General features: G+C 53.7%; 1 protein-coding gene across 2 annotated transcripts; it reads left to right on the forward strand.

Annotated features, from left to right (window-relative positions):
- Positions 1–835: 835 nt before the first annotated feature.
- On the forward strand, positions 836–16,326 carry COMP (cartilage oligomeric matrix protein). Of its 2 annotated transcripts, XM_071451999.1 has the most exons (20): positions 836–1,041; positions 3,724–3,807; positions 4,759–4,847; positions 5,225–5,276; positions 6,144–6,316; positions 7,483–7,620; positions 8,700–8,777; positions 9,234–9,401; positions 10,099–10,203; positions 10,324–10,431; positions 11,266–11,425; positions 12,393–12,511; positions 12,758–12,810; positions 13,654–13,847; positions 14,278–14,456; positions 14,617–14,665; positions 14,853–15,049; positions 15,156–15,328; positions 15,497–15,636; positions 15,783–16,326. In XM_071451999.1, exons 1-20 carry the CDS (start codon positions 966–968, stop codon positions 15,827–15,829), a joined length of 2,382 nt encoding a protein of 793 aa, XP_071308100.1. In that variant the 5' UTR covers positions 836–965; the 3' UTR covers positions 15,830–16,326. The 2 variants fall into 2 exon arrangements, with proteins under 2 accessions (XP_071308100.1, XP_071308102.1); XM_071452001.1 differs by lacking the exon at positions 3,724–3,807.
- The last annotated feature ends 425 nt before the right edge of the window (positions 16,327–16,751 follow it).

Consider the following 16,751-nt stretch of genomic DNA (forward strand, 5'->3'; position numbering starts at 1 on the left):
TCCTTCCTACAGGAATTAAACTCCCCCTCCAGTCCCTCTGGAAAAGGCTTTGGGAATAAAAACCCCGGAAATGGAAACGGATCCAATTTCATGAGGGGAAATTTGCCCTCGGGGAGTTTAAATTGCATTTTCTGCAGGTCTGGGGCGCTCCGGGTGCCTCAGGGCACTCTCGGAAGGGAAATGCAGCCCTGAGCCATCGCCTGCCCGTGTCTGTGAGGGAGAAACGAACCCCCCTCAAAACAAATCATAACGACTTTAAAAAATCTGCAATTTCCTTCCCTACTTTAGCAGAACAAAAATTGAAAAGGAATTTTCTTCCCTACTTTAGCACAAAATAAATAAAAAAAAATATGGAATTTTCTTCCGTATTTTAGCACATAAAACCAGCAGCCCCCCCCCCAACCGTAACCCTAACCCCACTCCCCCCCTCAAAAAACAAACAAAAAAACAAACAAAAAAACCGAACTGGAATTTTCTTCAAAAAAAACCCCAAAAAAAACAAAATCCCAAAGCAAAACAAAAAAACAAAACAAAAAAAAAAACCTGGAATTTTCTTCCAGTTTTTTCTTCCAGATTTTTTTTTTCTTCCCTATTTTAGCACCAAAAAAAAAAAAAAAAAAACGGGAATTTTCTTCCAGTTTTCTCTTCCAGCTTTTTTTTTCCCCTGCCTATTTTAACACAAAAAAAAAAAAAAAAAAAAAAAAAAAAAAAAAAAAAAAAAAAAAGCAAAAAAAAGCGGGATTTTCTGTGCTCCGAGCTGCTGCCGTCTGTGTTTACTCTGCAGCTGGCGCAGCGGCGGCGGCGGTGACGCGCGGGGCCGGGGGCAGGACGGGCGGACAGACGGAGGGACGGACAGACGGACGGAGGGACGGACAGACGGACGGAGGGACGGACGGACGGACGGCCATAAAGAGCGGCCCCGCGTGGGGAGCGGGGCAGAGGCGCGGCCCCCGCGGAGCCCCGAGATGGCCCCGGCCCTGCTGGCGCTGCTGCTGCTGCCGCTCGCCTGCCCCGGCTCCTGGGGCCAGCAGAGGAGGATCGGTGAGGTCACGGCTTAACCATGGCTTGGTGATGGTTTAGTGATGGTTTAACGATGGTTTAGTGATGGTTTAACGATGGTTTAACTCCGCTTTAACTCTGGTGTAATGCTGGTTTAACTCTGATTTAGGACTGATTTCATTCTGATTTAACCCTGATTTAACTCTGCTTTAACTCTTCTTTAACTCTGATTTAGCACTGATTTCATTCTGATTTAACCCTGATTTAACTCTTCTTTAACTCCTCTTTAACTCTGCTTTAGCACTGATTTCATTCTGGTTTAACTCTGATTTAGCTCTGCTTTAACTCCGCTCTAACTCTGATTTAGCTTTGCTTTAGGTCTGCTTTAACTCTGATTTCATTTGGATTTAACTCTGATTTAACTTGGATTTAACTCAGGTTTAACTCTGCTTTAGCTCTGATTTCATTCTGATTTAACTCTCCTTTAACTCTTCTTTAACTCTGATTTCATTCTGATTTAATCCTGATTTAACTCGGATTTAACCCTGATTTCATTCTGATTTAAATCCGCTTTAACTCTGATTTCATTTTGATTTAACTCTGATTTAACATTGATTTCATTCTGCTTTAACTCCACTTTAACTCCACTTTAATGCTGATTTAACTCCGCTTTAACTCTGATTTAATGCTGATTTCATTCTGCTTTAACTCTGCCTTAACTCCGCTTTAACTCCACTTTAACCCTGATTTAACTCTGCTTTAATTCCACTTTAACTCTACTATAATCCTGACTCAATTCTGATTTTTTTGAGGGTTTTTTAGGCTGCTCTGAAATGCTGAGGGGTGGAAGGGGCTAAAGAGGGAGGATTTTTCAGCGGGAGCCTGAAAATGTTGAGGGGGATTTTGTAGGAAAATTTTGTGTAAATAATGTTCCATGGGATTTTTTACCCAGTTTTCCTCCTGAGAGGTGAAACTTTATTTAAGGAAAATAAAGGAAATTAATAATCCCACATCCTTGGATTTCCTGCCCTCCAGGAAAGTTCCAATTCCACTTCTCCAAATCTGCTTTTGGGGAATTCTCAGCTCCAGGAGGATTTCTGGCAATCCAAGTTATTCCCAATCCAAAATTTACTGCAGAGCTCACAAATATTCACCAAATTTTTTTTTTTTTGGGGGAAGATCCACGAGGTTTTGGGTTTGTTTGTCTTGTGGAAATGAGGAATTTTTATGAAATCGGTGCTGGGAAATTCTCCCTGCTCAGGGAGAGCCCAAATTCCAGCTGATTTTTCCCCTGGACACACAGAGGGTTTTGTGGGATTTATTCCTGGTTTTCTCTTTGCTGTAGGTAAGGGGTGGTTTCTGTTAGGGGATTGGCAAATCTGGGAAAAAAGAGAGAAATTATGGGAAAAAATTAGAGAAATTAGGGGGGAATGGAGAAATTAGAGGAATAAAAGAAATGATAGGGGGGAAATTGAGAAATTATAGGGGGAAATTGAGAAATTATAGGGGGAAAATAGATAAATTACAGAAAAAATTGAGAAATTATGAGGGAAAACGAGAAATTATGGGAAAAATTGAGAAATTGTAGGGAAAATGGAGAAATAGGGGGAAAATAGAGAAATTATAGAAAAAAATGAGACGCTATGGGGGGAAAATGATAAATTATAGGAAAATTTGAGAAATTAGAGAGAAAAATAGAGAAATTCTAGGAATAAAATGAGAAATTCTAGAAAAGACCCAGAGAAACCCAGGTTGTGCATCCTCATGGCCAACGAGGAATTTGACACTGGGATTTTGGGAGAATCCCTCCCTTAAACTCTGTGTCCAGTGACCTTTTCACTCCCAAATTATCCCTAAAAATCCCAAATTCCAGCAGCACCAGCTCCATCCCTCCCTCCCTTGGGCACGTCCCAGATTTCTCCCCATCCTAAAGGGGCCCTGCAGACCCCAAATCCCAACGGGAGGGAACAGCGGGGATCCCCTCCCTGGCTGGGCTCGGGAGCTCATCCTGACCCTGCAGCATTCCTGGTTTCCCCTGGAGCTCATCCTGACCCTGCAGCATTCCCGGTTTCCCCTGGAGCTCATCCTGACCCTGCAGCATTCCCAATTTATCCTGGAGCTCATCCTGACCCTGCAGCATTCCCAGTTTATCCTGGAGCTCATCCTGATCCTGCAGCATTCCTGGTTTCCCCTGGAGCTCATCCTGATCCTGCAGAATTCCCAATTTCCCCTGGAGCTCATCCCGATCCTGCAGCATTCCCAATTTATCCTGGAGCTCATCCTGATCCTGCAGCATTCCCGATTTCCCCTGGAGCTCATCCTGATCCTGCAGCATTCCCGGTTTCCCCTGGAGCTCATCCTGATCCTGCAGCATTCCCGATTTCCCCTGGAGCTCATCCTGATCCTGCAGCATTCCCGGTTTCCCCTGGAGAGGATCCCAACCCTCCAGAATTCCCAATTTATCCTGGAGAGGATCCCAACCCTCCAGAATTCCAAATTTATCCTGGAGCAGCTCCTGACCCTCCAGCATTCCTGGTTTTCCCTGGAGCTGCTCCTGACCCTCCAGCATTCCCGGTGTTCCCTGGAGTTTCTGCTCACCTGCAGCATTCCCGGTTTTCCCTGGAGTTTCTGTTCACCTCCAGCATTCCCGGTTTTCCCTGGAGCTCCCCCTGCAGCATTCCCGGTTTTCCCTGGCTGAGCCCCCCTGTCCTTTGTGTCCCCAAGATCCCAGCCGGCCCTTCCCAAGCGCCGCCGCCCGCAGGGAGCCCGCCCTGAGCCGCGGCATTCCCGGGAATGCCCTGGGAGCAGGTGAGAGGGACAGGAGCTCCGGGAATGCCCTGGGAGCAGGGGAGAGGGAAAGGAGCTCCAGGAATTCCATGGGAGCAGGGGAGAGGGAGAGGAGCTCCGGGAATTCCATGGGAGCAGGGGAGAGGGACAGGAGCTCTGGGAATTCCATGGGAGCAGGGGAGAGGGAGAGGAGCTCCGGGAATTCCATGGGAGCAGGGGAGAGGGACAGGAGCTCTGGGAATGCCCTGGGAGCAGGGGTGGTGAGAGGGGCAGCATTCCCAGGAATTCCATGGAGCAGGGGTGGTGAGAGGGGCAGCATTCCCAGGAGCTCAGGGCTGGTGCCAGAGCAGACCCTGCTGTGCCAGCCCAGGGCTGCTCCCAGATTCCAGCCAGGAACTCCTCGGGGTGGAGCCTGAACGTTAAATTATTCATATAATAATAAATCAATCTTATCCATAGAGTTATTATATTCTATAATATATACAGAATATAATATAGCAATTATATATATATATATATATATATAATTATATTATATATATAATGTATTATATATATTATATATAATTATTATTCATGTAATAGAAAATATTACAGGAATAACAACTAAAATATTATTCCTATCATTATTATTCACATTATTATAATGAATACAATATAAAATATTATGTGAGTAATAATTAAATATTATTGATATCATTATCATTGATGCAATAATATATGAATAATACTATATTTTCATATAGATTATATTTTCATATTGATATATTTGTATAAATATATGAATATGTAAATATGCTCTAATATATTCATGTTTTCATATATATTAATGTATTTCATATAAATACATTCAATAAATATATATGTATTCATATAATACATATGAATATAAACCTTCCCAGGTTTATAATCAGCTGGATTATAAACCTGGGATATTCTGGGATTTTCCCAACCATTTTGGGGTTTTTTTAGGAGGAGGAGAAGTTGGGCCAGAAATGCTGCAAGAAATGAGGGAAACCAACCGGGTGCTGCTGGAAGTTCGGGATTTGTTGAAGCAGCAGGTGGGTGAAAAATTCCGGATTTCCTGAGGTCTGGGAATTCTCTGCTCCCTGTGTAGAGTGAGCAGATCATTGCTGCAGAGCAGGGTCCGGAGGTGGTTTAGTAATTGGGAGATAATTGGGGAAAAACTCTCAAGCTGGGAGAAGCTTCAAGGTGGAAAAAAACCTTTAAATTGGGGAAAAAATTCCAGTTGAAAAAACCTTTAAATTGGGAAAGAATTACAGTTGAAAAAACCTTCAATTTGGTAGGGGAAATCTTCAAGGTGAGAAAAACCTTCAAAAAAGGTTGTTGTTGTTGTTGTTATTATTTATTTATTGTTGATTGATTTCACTGGCCGGGCTCCTGGCCCCGGCTCAGCCCCGCTGCTGTTGCCCTGCAGATCAAGGAGATCACGTTCCTGAAGAACACGGTCATGGAGTGCGATGCCTGCGGTGAGTGCGGCTGAGCCCCCTGTGTGCCCCCTGTGTGCCGCCTGTGTGCCCCCTGAGCCCCCTCTGTGCCCCCTGTGCCCTCTGCTGCCAGCCAGGGGCAAATCCCAGCCTGGAGCACAGTCAGGCCTGGTGATCCCAGTCAGGCCTGGTCACCACAGTCAGGCCTGGTCAGCACAGTCAGGCCTGGTCACCACGGTCGGGCCTGGTGATCCCAGTCAGGCCTGGTGATCCCAGTCAGGCCTGGTGATCCCAGTCAGGCCTGCTCAGCACGGTCAGGCCTGGTCACCACGGTCAGGCCTGGTCAGCACAGTCAGGCCTGGTCAGCACAGTTAGTTAGTCCTGGTCACCACGGTCAGGCCTGGTCACCACAGTCAGTTATTCCTGCTCAGCACAGTTGGTCCTGGTCCTCACACCCCTTCACCCCAGCCTTTGCTTCTGCCTCCCTGCCTCTGAGCTGGGCTGGTGGCTCTGGGACACCCCAGAACTGAGCTGGTGGCATTGGGACATCCCATAGTGGCTTTAGGACACCCCAGAGCTGAGCTGCTGGCTCTGGGACATGCCGTGGTGGCTTTGGGACACCCCAGAGCTGAGCTGCTGGCTCTGGGATGCCCCAGAGCTGAGCTGGTGGCTCTAGGACACCCCATGGTGGCTCTGGGACACCCATGGTGGCTTTGGGATGCCCCGTGGTGGCTCTGGGACACGCCATGGTGGCTCTGGGACACCCATGGTGGCTCTGGGATGCCCCAGAGCTGAGCTGGTGGCTCTGGGACACCCCATGGTGGCTCTGGGACGCCCATGGTGGCTCTGGGACGCCCCAGGCTGTTCCGGTGGCTCCGGGGCGCTGTGCTCACGCGCTGCTGTCCCCAGGCATGCGGCCGGAGGTGACCGGCCCTGTGGTCACCGTGACCCAGTTCAGCCGCTGTGTGCCCAACCCCTGCTTCCCGGGCGTGCCCTGCACCGAGAGCGGCGGCGGCTTCCGCTGCGGGCCCTGCCCCGCCGGCTACTCCGGCAACGGCACCCACTGCTCCGACATCAACGAGGTGAGCGGAGCCGGGCCGGGGAGAGGGAGGGAGGGAGGGAGCACCGGGAACAACGGCAGCACGGCCCCGGCGCTGCCTCGGGGCAGGGATCCCTGCTGGAGCTGCTGGAGCTGCAACTCTGTGCCTGGGATCCCTGCTGGAGCTGCAACTCTGTGCCTGGCACATGCTGGGATTCCTGCAGGAGCTGCAATTCCTGCAGGAGCTGCAGTTCTGTGCCTGGCACATGCTGGAATTCCTGCAGGCTCTGGAATTCTGTGCCTGGCCCTCCCCAGGGAGGGTTTAGGGCCAGCCCAGTCCCAACAAAATAAATCCTGAGGTTTGTGCCACACAGGGAGGGGAGTTTGGAACGCCAGAGCCGCCTCCTTTGCTGAGGAGCTGTTGGAGATAAGATTTATTGAGTGTGGAATGGGATCAAACAGTTCCCAGATAATCCTGGAAACAGCAAATCTCAGCCACAGGGCTTTGTTTCTGCCCTTAAATCAAACCTTGCTGGGCAGATACTGTGTATTATTTTTAGGAAATTTTTTTTAGGAAATGTGGCATTCCACCAATTTTAAGCTCTGTGTGTGTGCAAAGCTCTGCTCATCCATGGATTTTTTTGTAGGGCTCCTGAGCTCTGTGCTTCCCAAACCACAAACTTGATTATCCCACTCTCGCACAGCCTCGATTGCATTTCAATTTAAAAACCTGCTGAAGGCTCCATGGCAGATTTTGGGATTGTCAGCCCAAAATATGGGGTCCACTGTATTCCTGTGATGCATCTGCCAGGACAGAGCATAAAAATCCAGGGAAAAATAATGAAGTGTTGGAGGAAGCAAAGCATTCGGAGCAATTCTGGAAAGAAAGGGTGGTGAACAAACAACTCGAGTTGTGTTTCAGGGCCAGGGTGGGGAATTGTCCCGGCCCCTGAGGATTCCAGGAAGGAAAAGGTGAAGCAAGAGCAGCTCCGTGCCAGGGCTCTGGTGCCACCTGAGGGGAGTCAGAGCTCCAATGGCTCTGACTTTGTTCTGTTGCAGCCCAGGGCACACCAGGCTGGGGGAGCCCTCTGAGGAAACTTCTGTGCCCTTTTGTCTTCTTCCTCCAGACTAAAACCCCACGAGCTGGAGGTGCCCCAGGGCTGGAGCTGCCCCCTGGCACAGCCCTGGGCACCCTGTGTGTTGTTTCAGTGCAATGCCAACCCCTGCTTCCCGAAAGTCCAGTGCATTAACACCAACCCCGGCTTCCGCTGCGACCCCTGCCCGCCCGGCTTCACCGGGCAGCTGCTGGAAGGGGTGGGAATGGCCTTTGCCAGGGCCAACAAGCAGGTGAGGGCCTCGGGGACCTGTGTCCCCCAGCAGCTGGCAATGCTCCCCCCTCTGCAGCTGGGAATGTGAGGAAACAGGAGGGGAACTCGAGGTGATGGCTCCCCGGGATGGAAGGGAGGGTGGAGAGGGGCCGGGAGGGAATTCCCATCCTTGGGAGGGTCCCGGGCCAGCCTGGAGCAGCCTGGGACAGTGGAAGGTGTCCCTGGGGGTGGGGATGGGGCAGTTAAAGGCCCCTCCCGACCCAAACTGTTTTGGGATCCCACAATTCCATGGATTCCAGGTGGGAATGCAGGGAGAGGAGAGTGCCCAGAGCCACCTCCCCTGTGCCAAACTGGGGCTGGGCAGAGCATCCCAGCTCCTCTGGGGCTGTGGGGCCACCCTGGGGGTGGGAACAGGGCTGGGAACGGGATGGGGATGGGAGTGGGGATGGGATGGGATGGGATGGGATGGGATGGGATGGGATGGGATGGGATGGGGATGGGGATGGGAATCCTTCCTGCTGGGACACAGAAAAGTTCCTGCAGCTGCTGCCACCCCCTCCCGGCTTCTCTGACAGCTCCAGGCAGATTAAAAATCCCAACAGCCTGGGCTGATTGGGGTTTTTAGGGGTTATTATCCCACATCTAGCTCTGGGAATTTGGGGCTGGTCATGGGATGCAGCCATTGAGCTTCCAAATCCATGGAGCCCCTCCACAGTGAGGATATTGCAGCAGCTCAGCTCAGAGCTCAGCTCTGTTCCCAGGCTGGAGCCTCTGCTGACTCTGGAGGGGGGTCTGGAGCCCTGCTGGGACCTGCCTCAAGCTTGTCAGCAGGAACACTGATTAGTCCTGGCCTAGTGAGGTGTCAGCAGGAACACTGATTAGTCCTGGCCTAGTGAGGTGTGCCAGGGCTCTGCTTCTGCTCTGGCCCCGCTCCAGTGCTGGGATTTGGGGTGGGATGGGGTGAAGGTGAAGGTGGGGCCTGTTCTCCCTGGGGTGGGATGGGGTGAAGGTGGGTCCTGTTCTCCCTGGGATGGGGTGAAGGTGGGTCCTGTTCTCCCTGGGGTGAAGGTGAAGGTGGGTCCTGTTCTCCCTGGGCAGGTGTGCACCGACATTAACGAGTGTGAGACTGGAGCTGCCAGGAATTGTGTCCCAAACTCCATCTGCATCAACACTCGGGTAAATCCTCAGGGATTTGGGAAGGGTCCCAGGGCTGGAGCCCCCCTGGAGCCAGGCTGGCAGAGCTGGGGGTGCTCACCTGGAGAGGAGAAGGCGCCAGGGAGAGCTCAGAGCCCCTGGCAGGGCCTGAAGGGGCTCCAGGAGAGCTGCAGAGGGACTGGGGACAAGGCCTGGAGGGACAGGGGCCAGGGAATGGATTTAAAGTGGGAAAAGGGAGATTTGGGTGGGATATTGGGAAGGGGTTCCTGGCTGGGAGGGTGGGGAGGGAATGGGGTGGGATTCCCAGAGCAGCTGTGGCTGCCCTGGATCCCTGGCAGTGCCCCAGGCCAGGCCCCGGGGCAGGGCAGCTGGCCCAAGGAAGGGCCTCACCGGGAGGGTAAAGGCGAATCCCGAGCAGGGATTTTCCGGGATTTTCCGGGATTCCCGCTCGAGTTCCCGCTCCCGTTCCCCCCGCAGGGATCCTACAAGTGCGGGGCCTGCAAGCCGGGCTTTGTGGGGGATCAGATCAGCGGCTGCCGGAGCCCCACGGCGACCGGGGCTCGGCGCTGCCCCAACGGCGAGATCAGCCCGTGCCACGAGAAAGCCGAGTGCGTTGTGGAGAGGGACGGCTCGCTGTCCTGCCAGGTGCGGGCACCGCCGCGGGCACCGCTAGGGACACCGGGGTCTGGTGCCACCCTATGGACACTGGGGTCTGATCCCGCCCTGCCCACACTGGGCTCGGCTCTGATCCCAAACTCCCCGGGACCGGGGTCTGTCTGATCCCAAACTCCCTGGGACCGGGGTCTGTCTGATCCCAAACTCCCCGGGATTGGGGTCGGTCTGATCCCAAACTCCCTGGGACCGGGGTCTGTCTGATCCCAAACTCCCTGGGACTGGGGTCGGTCTGCTCGCTCCTCGCTCCTCGTTCCTCGTCCCGCGCTCCTCTCCCGGGTCTGCCACTGCCCTCTCCTGGAGATCGCCCTTCCCGACCCATCCCTGCTCGTCCCCCGAGCTCTTCCCTGGCCTGCTCCTTCCCCTTTTTTGGGGTTTTGGTTTTCCCTGGAGCGCTGCGAACCTGTCGGGTGCGGGATTCCCTGGGGCTGAGCAGGGAGGATCCAGGGAATCGGGATCCAGGATCGGCAGCCTCAGAGCCGAGCTCTGCTCCTCCTCAGGGCCAGCAGCAGCGCCGAGGGCCCGGTCCGAGCTGGTGAAATCCCAGAAATGTTTCCCCCGGGCGTTATTTCCCTGTAGGGTTTCACATCCCGGATCGGCAGCGTTCCGTGCCGTGTCCCTGGCAAACCCCGGGGTTTGGGGGCTGACTCTGTGTGTGTGCCCCTTGCAGTGCCTCGTGGGCTGGGCAGGGAACGGCTACGTCTGCGGCAAGGACACGGACATCGACGGCGTCCCCGACGAGAAGCAGCGCTGCTCCGACAAGAACTGCCGCAAGGTGGGCAGGAAATCCGGGGATTTCAGCCCAATCTCCCCGCAGGCCGGGCCCTGCGTGCTGCCGAGAGCTGCGGAGCCCGGGCTGGCTGCAGTCCCACATTGCCGAGCCTCTGTCCTGCAGGACAACTGCGTGACCGTGCCCAACTCGGGCCAGGAGGACGCGGACCGGGACGGCATCGGGGACGCCTGCGACGACGACGCCGACGGGGACGGGATCCCCAACGCCGAGGTCCGGGCTCTGCTGCCCCCGGCGGCTCCTGCGGGGCAGCGGCACCTGCGGGGGGAATCCGGGGCTCCCGGCGGGGATTCGGGGGTCCCAGTGGGAGTTCAGGGGTCGCCGTGGGGATTTAGGGGTGCCCAGTGGGGATTCGGGGGTTCCAGTGGGGATTTAGGGGTTCCAGTGGGAGTTCAGGGATCCCAGTGGGAATTTAGGGGTTTCAGTGGGAGTTCAGAGGTCCCAGTGGTAATTTAGGGGTTCCAGTAGGAACTCAGGGGTCCCAGTGGGAATTTAGGGGTCCCAGTGGGAGTTCAGAGATCTCAGTGTGAATTCAGGGGTCCCAGTTTGAATTCAGGGGTCCCAGTGTGAATTCAGAAGTCCCAGTGTGAATTCAGGGGTCCCAGTTTGAATTCAGGGGTCTCAGTGGCAGTTCAGGGGTCCCAGTGTGAATTCAAGGGTCCCAGTGGAGTTCAGGGGTCCCACTTTGAATTCAGGGGTCCCAGTGTGAGTTCAGGGGTCCCAGTTTGAAGTCAGGGGTCCCAGTTTGAATTCAGGGGTCCCAGTGGAGTTCAGGGGTCCCAGTGTGAATTCAGGGGTCCCACTTTGAATTCAGGGGTCTCAGTGTGAGTTCAGGGGTCCCAGTGTGAGTTCAGGGGTCCCAGTTTGAATTCAGGGGTCCCAGTGGAGTTCAGGGGTCCCAGTTTGAATTCAGGGGTCCCAGCGTGGCCTCGCCCTGGGGGCTCTGAGGACCCCAGACTGGGCTGCAGCCCCGAGGTCGCTCAGGGCCCCGCTGGGGACAGCGCAGGAGGCGCCGGTGTCCCCAGCCTGTGTCCCCTGTCCCTGCAGGACAACTGCGTGTACACCAGGAACACGGACCAGCGCAACGCCGACAAGGACAACTTCGGGGACGCGTGTGACAACTGCCGGCAGGTGAAGAACAACGACCAGAGGGACATCGATGGCGACGGCAGGGGCGACGAGTGCGACGAGGACATGGACGGGGACGGTGAGAGCCGGCTGCCCCCGGCTGGGCCAGGAAAATGGAGATAATATTGAGATAATATGTTTGTGTCACCCCAGCTCGGCCTCTGGGGACAGACAGGGCGGTCCCCGTGTCCCCGAGCTCAGCCTCTCACCGGTGCTGCTCCCCCTTGGGTTTATTTTCATTTTTATTGGCCACAGTCGTGGTTTTTTCAGGGTCCCCCATGGAAGGGAGGAAATGATGAATCTGACTCCATGTTCTTAGAAGGCTCATTTATTATTATATTATATTATATTTATTATATATTATATTATATTATATTATATTATATTATATTATATTATATTATATTATATTATATTATAGTATAGTATAGTATAGTATAGTATAGTATAGTATATTTATTATAGTATATTAAAGAATGCTATACTAAAACTATACTAAAGAATAGAGAAAAGATAGAGCCAGAAGGCTTAACAAGAATGGTAACAAAACCTCATAACTCCCTCCAGAGTCCCAACACAGCCTGACCCTGATTGGTCATTAAGTTAAAACAATTCACATGAAACCAATCAAACAATCTCCAGCCACGTTCCAAAGCAGCAAAACACAAGAGAAGCAATCAGATAATTATTGTTTTCCTTTTTCTCCGAGGCTTCTCAGCTTCCCAGGAGAAGAAATCCTGGCAAAGGGATTTTTCAGAAAAGGTGACAGTGACACACAGTCCCAGCCAGCCTCGTCCTGACTGCCTTGTGCTGCATTTTAAGGAAGAAATTTGGGAATATCTGAGCTGGCAGCAGCTCCTGGCTCGAGGCTGGGGGAGTTCCCTGGGGTGGACACAAGCCTGGCTGGCTTTGGAACCTGAGCTGATCACAGAGTGCACAAAAGCTGCTCCCAGCAGCCAGGAATGCCAGCAAACACTGAAAGCCCCAATGCTGAAATCCTCGCTTTAGCCTGGGTCTTTGTGGGTCCACTCTGCCCTGTGTTGCAGGGATCAAGAACACCGTGGACAACTGCAGGAGAGTTCCCAACCCTGACCAGAGGGACGGGGACGGGGACGGCGTGGGGGACGCCTGTGACAGCTGCCCCACGCTCAGCAACCCTGACCAGGTACGGGCCCAGGCTGAGCCCCTCCTGTCGCCGGCCAGGCCAGGGCTCGGTTCCAGCTGTGCCCTCCTGGGGCACAGAGGGAAATTGGGCACTCTGGGCTCTCCCTCCCTGCCCTGCCCCACTGCTGGAATTCCTCAGGATCCCCCCAAAACATCCCACAGGAAGTCTCCTGCTGTTGGCAGCTTCTGTTCTCTCCCTTGCCTTTTCCTCTGGAAAATTTAAATTATTCTTCCTTTATTTTTCTAGAAAGACACTGACCACGATCTGGTGGGAGATGAATGTGACACCAACCAGGACAGGTGAGCTGCAGAAATTAAAAATTCTAATTATTTGCATGAAATCCTGGGATGGAAGGGACCAAAAGGCTGTGAAAACCTGGCTTGGCCTTATCCTATAAAAAATGGAGGTTTAGAGGTGAAATTTTCTTTAGACCTCACAAAAAGCGACCACTGGAAGGAAGGAGCACTCCCAGAGCTCCATTTCCAGCAGGAATGTCACTGACATACTTTAGGAAAATCCTTCCTCTAGGATTTTTCTCCTGAGAAGCCTCAGAAATGTGAACAATAATTATCTGATGGCTTAGAATGTGCTCTGGAGATGGTTTAGCAACAGGTGCAGCTTTGATTGGTCTCCTGTGGATTGTTGTTAATTAATGGCCAATCACAGCCAGCTGTGTCAGACTCTCTGCTCAGTTACAAGATTTTATTATTCATTCTTTTCCAGCCTTCTGATGTCTCTTTTCTCTTTATTCAGTGTAGTTTTAGTATAGCATATATAATGTAATGTAATGTAGTGTAGTATAGTATAATATAGTATAATTAATATAATATAGTAAATTAATATAATATAATTAACATAATATGTGATACATAATATAGTATAAAATATAATAAAATGATACATCAGCTTTCTGAGACACAGAGCCAAGATTCTCAGCTCTTCCCTCGTCCTGGGGACTCTCAGACATTCCTGACCCATTCCTGGGCTGAAGTCACAGAGCAGCTGCAGCCCCAGCCCCGGGGCAGCTCCCTGTGCTGGTGGCCGTGGGTGACGTGTCCGTGTCCCTGTGTCTGTCCCTGTCCCTTTGTCTGTCCCTGTCCCTGTGTCTGCCCCTGCCCCTGTCCCTGTCCCTTCTCCCACAGCGACGGGGACGGGCACCAGGACTCGAGGGACAACTGCCCCACGGTGCCCAACAGCTCCCAGGTGGACACGGACGGGGACGGGCTGGGGGACGAGTGTGACGAGGATGATGATGATGATGGCATCCCCGACTTCAGACCCCCCGGCCCCGACAACTGCAGGCTGGTGCCCAACCCCGGCCAGGAGGACTCGGATGGTGAGGGAGGGAGGGAGGGAGGGAGGGATGGGTCCTTTGGGGTCCCTGGGGTCACTCCAGGCTCTGGAAGCCGCAGGAGTTGGGGTTTTGTTGGGACTGACTCGTGCCAGGCCTGGGACGCTGCAGGTGTCCACAGTGGGTCCACTGGGTCAGGTTTGGGATCATCTTTGGGGTCAGGTTTGGGGCCAGGTTTGGGGTCAGGTTTGGGATCAGGTTTGGGGCCATGTTTGGGTCAGGTTCTCTCTCCCAGAAGTGTCTGGGCTTTGAGGGGTTTCTCTGCCAGCAGGAGAAGCCTCCAGGTTTCTCTGCAGCTCCTTGGGGTGCCCCAGTCCCTCGGTGCCCGAGGCTGCCCCTGGTGGTGCCCGAGGCTGAGCAAACCCAGGGCAGGAGCTGCTGCTCCAGGCTCCTTCCTCCTCCTCCTCGTGCCCAGGGGACGGCGTGGGGAACCTGTGTGAGGATGACTTCGACAGGGACATGGTGATCGACAGGATCGACGTCTGCCCCGAGAACGCCGAGGTGACGCTCACGGACTTCAGGGCCTTCCAGACCGTGGTGCTGGACCCCGAGGGGGACGCTCAGATTGACCCCAACTGGATCGTCCTCAACCAGGTGGGGAGGGCTCCAGCTGGGAACAGTCCTGGGGGGGTTTCCCTCAAAGGCTCCGTGGTTCTGCAGTGCCCAAATCCCCGAGTCCCAGCCCTGGAGAAGCACAAGAGGGAGTTTGGTGTGTCTGGAACTGCACTAAAGAGTCACAATTTCTCTTTCTCAGGGCATGGAGATTGTCCAGACCATGAACAGCGACCCTGGCCTGGCTGTAGGTGAGGAATTTCCCTTTTCCCTTTGGGAAATCATCACTCGCTGCAGCTTTGATCAGTCACTGCTCCATGACTCCATACTGCTCCATGACTCCATCCCCTGTTTCCTGTAGTGCACAGAGTCCAGATTCCCCCTGGCAAAATCCACCTCCCCAGCTGAACCCTGGCTCTGTTCTGCTGCCCCTGACAGGGTACACAGCCTTTAACGGGGTGGACTTCGAGGGCACCTTCCACGTCAACACGGCCACGGACGACGACTACGCCGGGTTCATCTTTGGCTACCAGGACAGCTCCAGCTTCTACGTGGTGATGTGGAAGCAGATGGAACAGACCTACTGGCAGGCCAACCCCTTCCGGGCAGTGGCAGAGCCTGGCATTCAGCTGAAGGTACAGGAACACTGCAGAAGGAATTCCCTGCTGGAATTTTGCCTCGGGATCAGCAGCTGTGTGGAATCCTCTGTGCACACCTTGAGCAGGCTCTCCTCTGTCCCAGGCAGTGAAATCCAAAACGGGCCCTGGGGAGTACCTGCGGAATTCCCTGTGGCACACGGGAGACACCACGGACCAGGTGAAGCTGCTCTGGAAGGACCCCAGGAACTCGGGCTGGAAGGACAAGACCTCCTACCGCTGGTTCCTGCAGCACCGGCCCCAGGTCGGCTACATCAGGTGAGGCTCGGCCAGGACCATCCCCAGCAGGGAAATCAGCCCCAGGGAGCCCCAGAACGTTCTGGAAGGGAGCTCGGCCATGGGCAGGGACCCCTGTGCTGCATCCCGGGGATGGAGCAGCCCCGAGGCCGGGCAGCTCCTGCCATTCCCTGCCTTGCTCCCCGCCAGGGCTCGGTTCTATGAGGGCCCCGAGGTCGTGGCAGACACTGGGGTTGTCCTGGACACCACCATGAGAGGGGGACGCCTCGGGGTCTTCTGCTTCTCCCAGGAGAACATCATCTGGTCCAACCTCCGCTACCGCTGCAACGGTGAGTCGGGAAAGGCAAACCGGGAATTCTCCTCCCTTATCCAGTCACGGGCACCTGCGCAGCCACGGGAGCGGGGCAGCGAACGGGACCCGAGGCCGCTTTCCCTGCTGTTCCTGCCCCTGATCTCTGCTTGCTTTACCCCTCAGACACCATCCCAGAGGACTACGAGACGTTCCGGTTCCAGCAGGACTGATCCCCACAGCGCCTCCCGCCCCAGCCGCGCTCGCCTCCCGCTCTGGAATCCCGCCCCAAGCGCTGTCAGCGCCTCCCACCCCGCCCTCACCGCCTCCAGCTCCCCTTCCCCACCAGCAAATCCCTGAAAATGTTACACAGATCCTCTGGGAAGGGCCGAGGTGGAGACAGGGAGTGTGACCAGGAGCCCGAGCTGCCGCTTGGGCCGCGCTGGGAGCTCCCTGCAGCAGCTGGGATGGTTGGAGTTCCTTGGGCGTGGATGATTCCCAGGAATCTGCTCCCTGCTCCGAGGCTCCTCCTGAGTGTGAATGTTGTTTTCCTTTTCAAGACCTGCTGCAAAGCAAACTCGGCACGAGTCTGAGAGGGACGTGAGGAGCGGCCTCGGTTGCTCATTTTAATGAATGAAAAAGCACTTTAAGGAGAGTATCTTTGTTCTGGAATGTTGGAAAATAAACACTTGGAATGCTGGATAATAAATTCTGGATTTCTCCTTGGTCACGTCTGTGTTCTCTCCACTCTTCTGAAGCTTTTCCCTTGCAGATGTGGAAGGGAGGAACCCTCCAGGGCTCAATGGGGCTGAGAGAGCCTGGGCTGGATTGGGAATTTTCTTGGAATTGCCAAAGCATGGAGGCACCTTCTCCTCAAGAACCCCCCTCCTCAGCCCTGCCCTGCCTGCTTCTTGCTGGAACAACAATTCAAGCTTCTCCTTTTTTTCCACAGGATTCTCTCCCTTTTTTCCACAGGATTCTCTCCCTTTTTTTCCCATGGATTCTCTCCCTTTTTTCCACAGGATTCTCTCCCTTTTTTCCATGGATTCTCTCCCTTTTTTCCACAGGATTCTCTCCCTTTTTTCCATGGGTTCTCTCCCTTTTTTCCACAGGATTCTCTCCCTTTTTTCCACAGGATTCTCTCCCTTTTTCCAC

The sequence above is a fragment of the Agelaius tricolor genome, unplaced genomic scaffold (genome assembly GCF_023055355.1).
Source record: "Agelaius tricolor isolate 1412-34295 unplaced genomic scaffold, bAgeTri1.0.p SCAF_33, whole genome shotgun sequence".
Lineage (NCBI taxonomy): Eukaryota > Metazoa > Chordata > Aves > Passeriformes > Icteridae > Agelaius > Agelaius tricolor.

Excerpts from the sequence above, each read along its gene's own strand:
- COMP (XM_071451999.1), top strand. The coding sequence starts at position 966 with ATGGCCCCGGCCCTGCTGGCGCTGCTGCTGCTGCCGCTCGCCTGCCCC. Across the intron at positions 12,512-12,757 it reads CGCTCAGCAACCCTGACCAG|AAAGACACTGACCACGATCT; the intron begins GTACGGGCCCAG and ends TTATTTTTCTAG. Across the intron at positions 15,050-15,155 it reads AGCCTGGCATTCAGCTGAAG|GCAGTGAAATCCAAAACGGG; the intron begins GTACAGGAACAC and ends CCTCTGTCCCAG.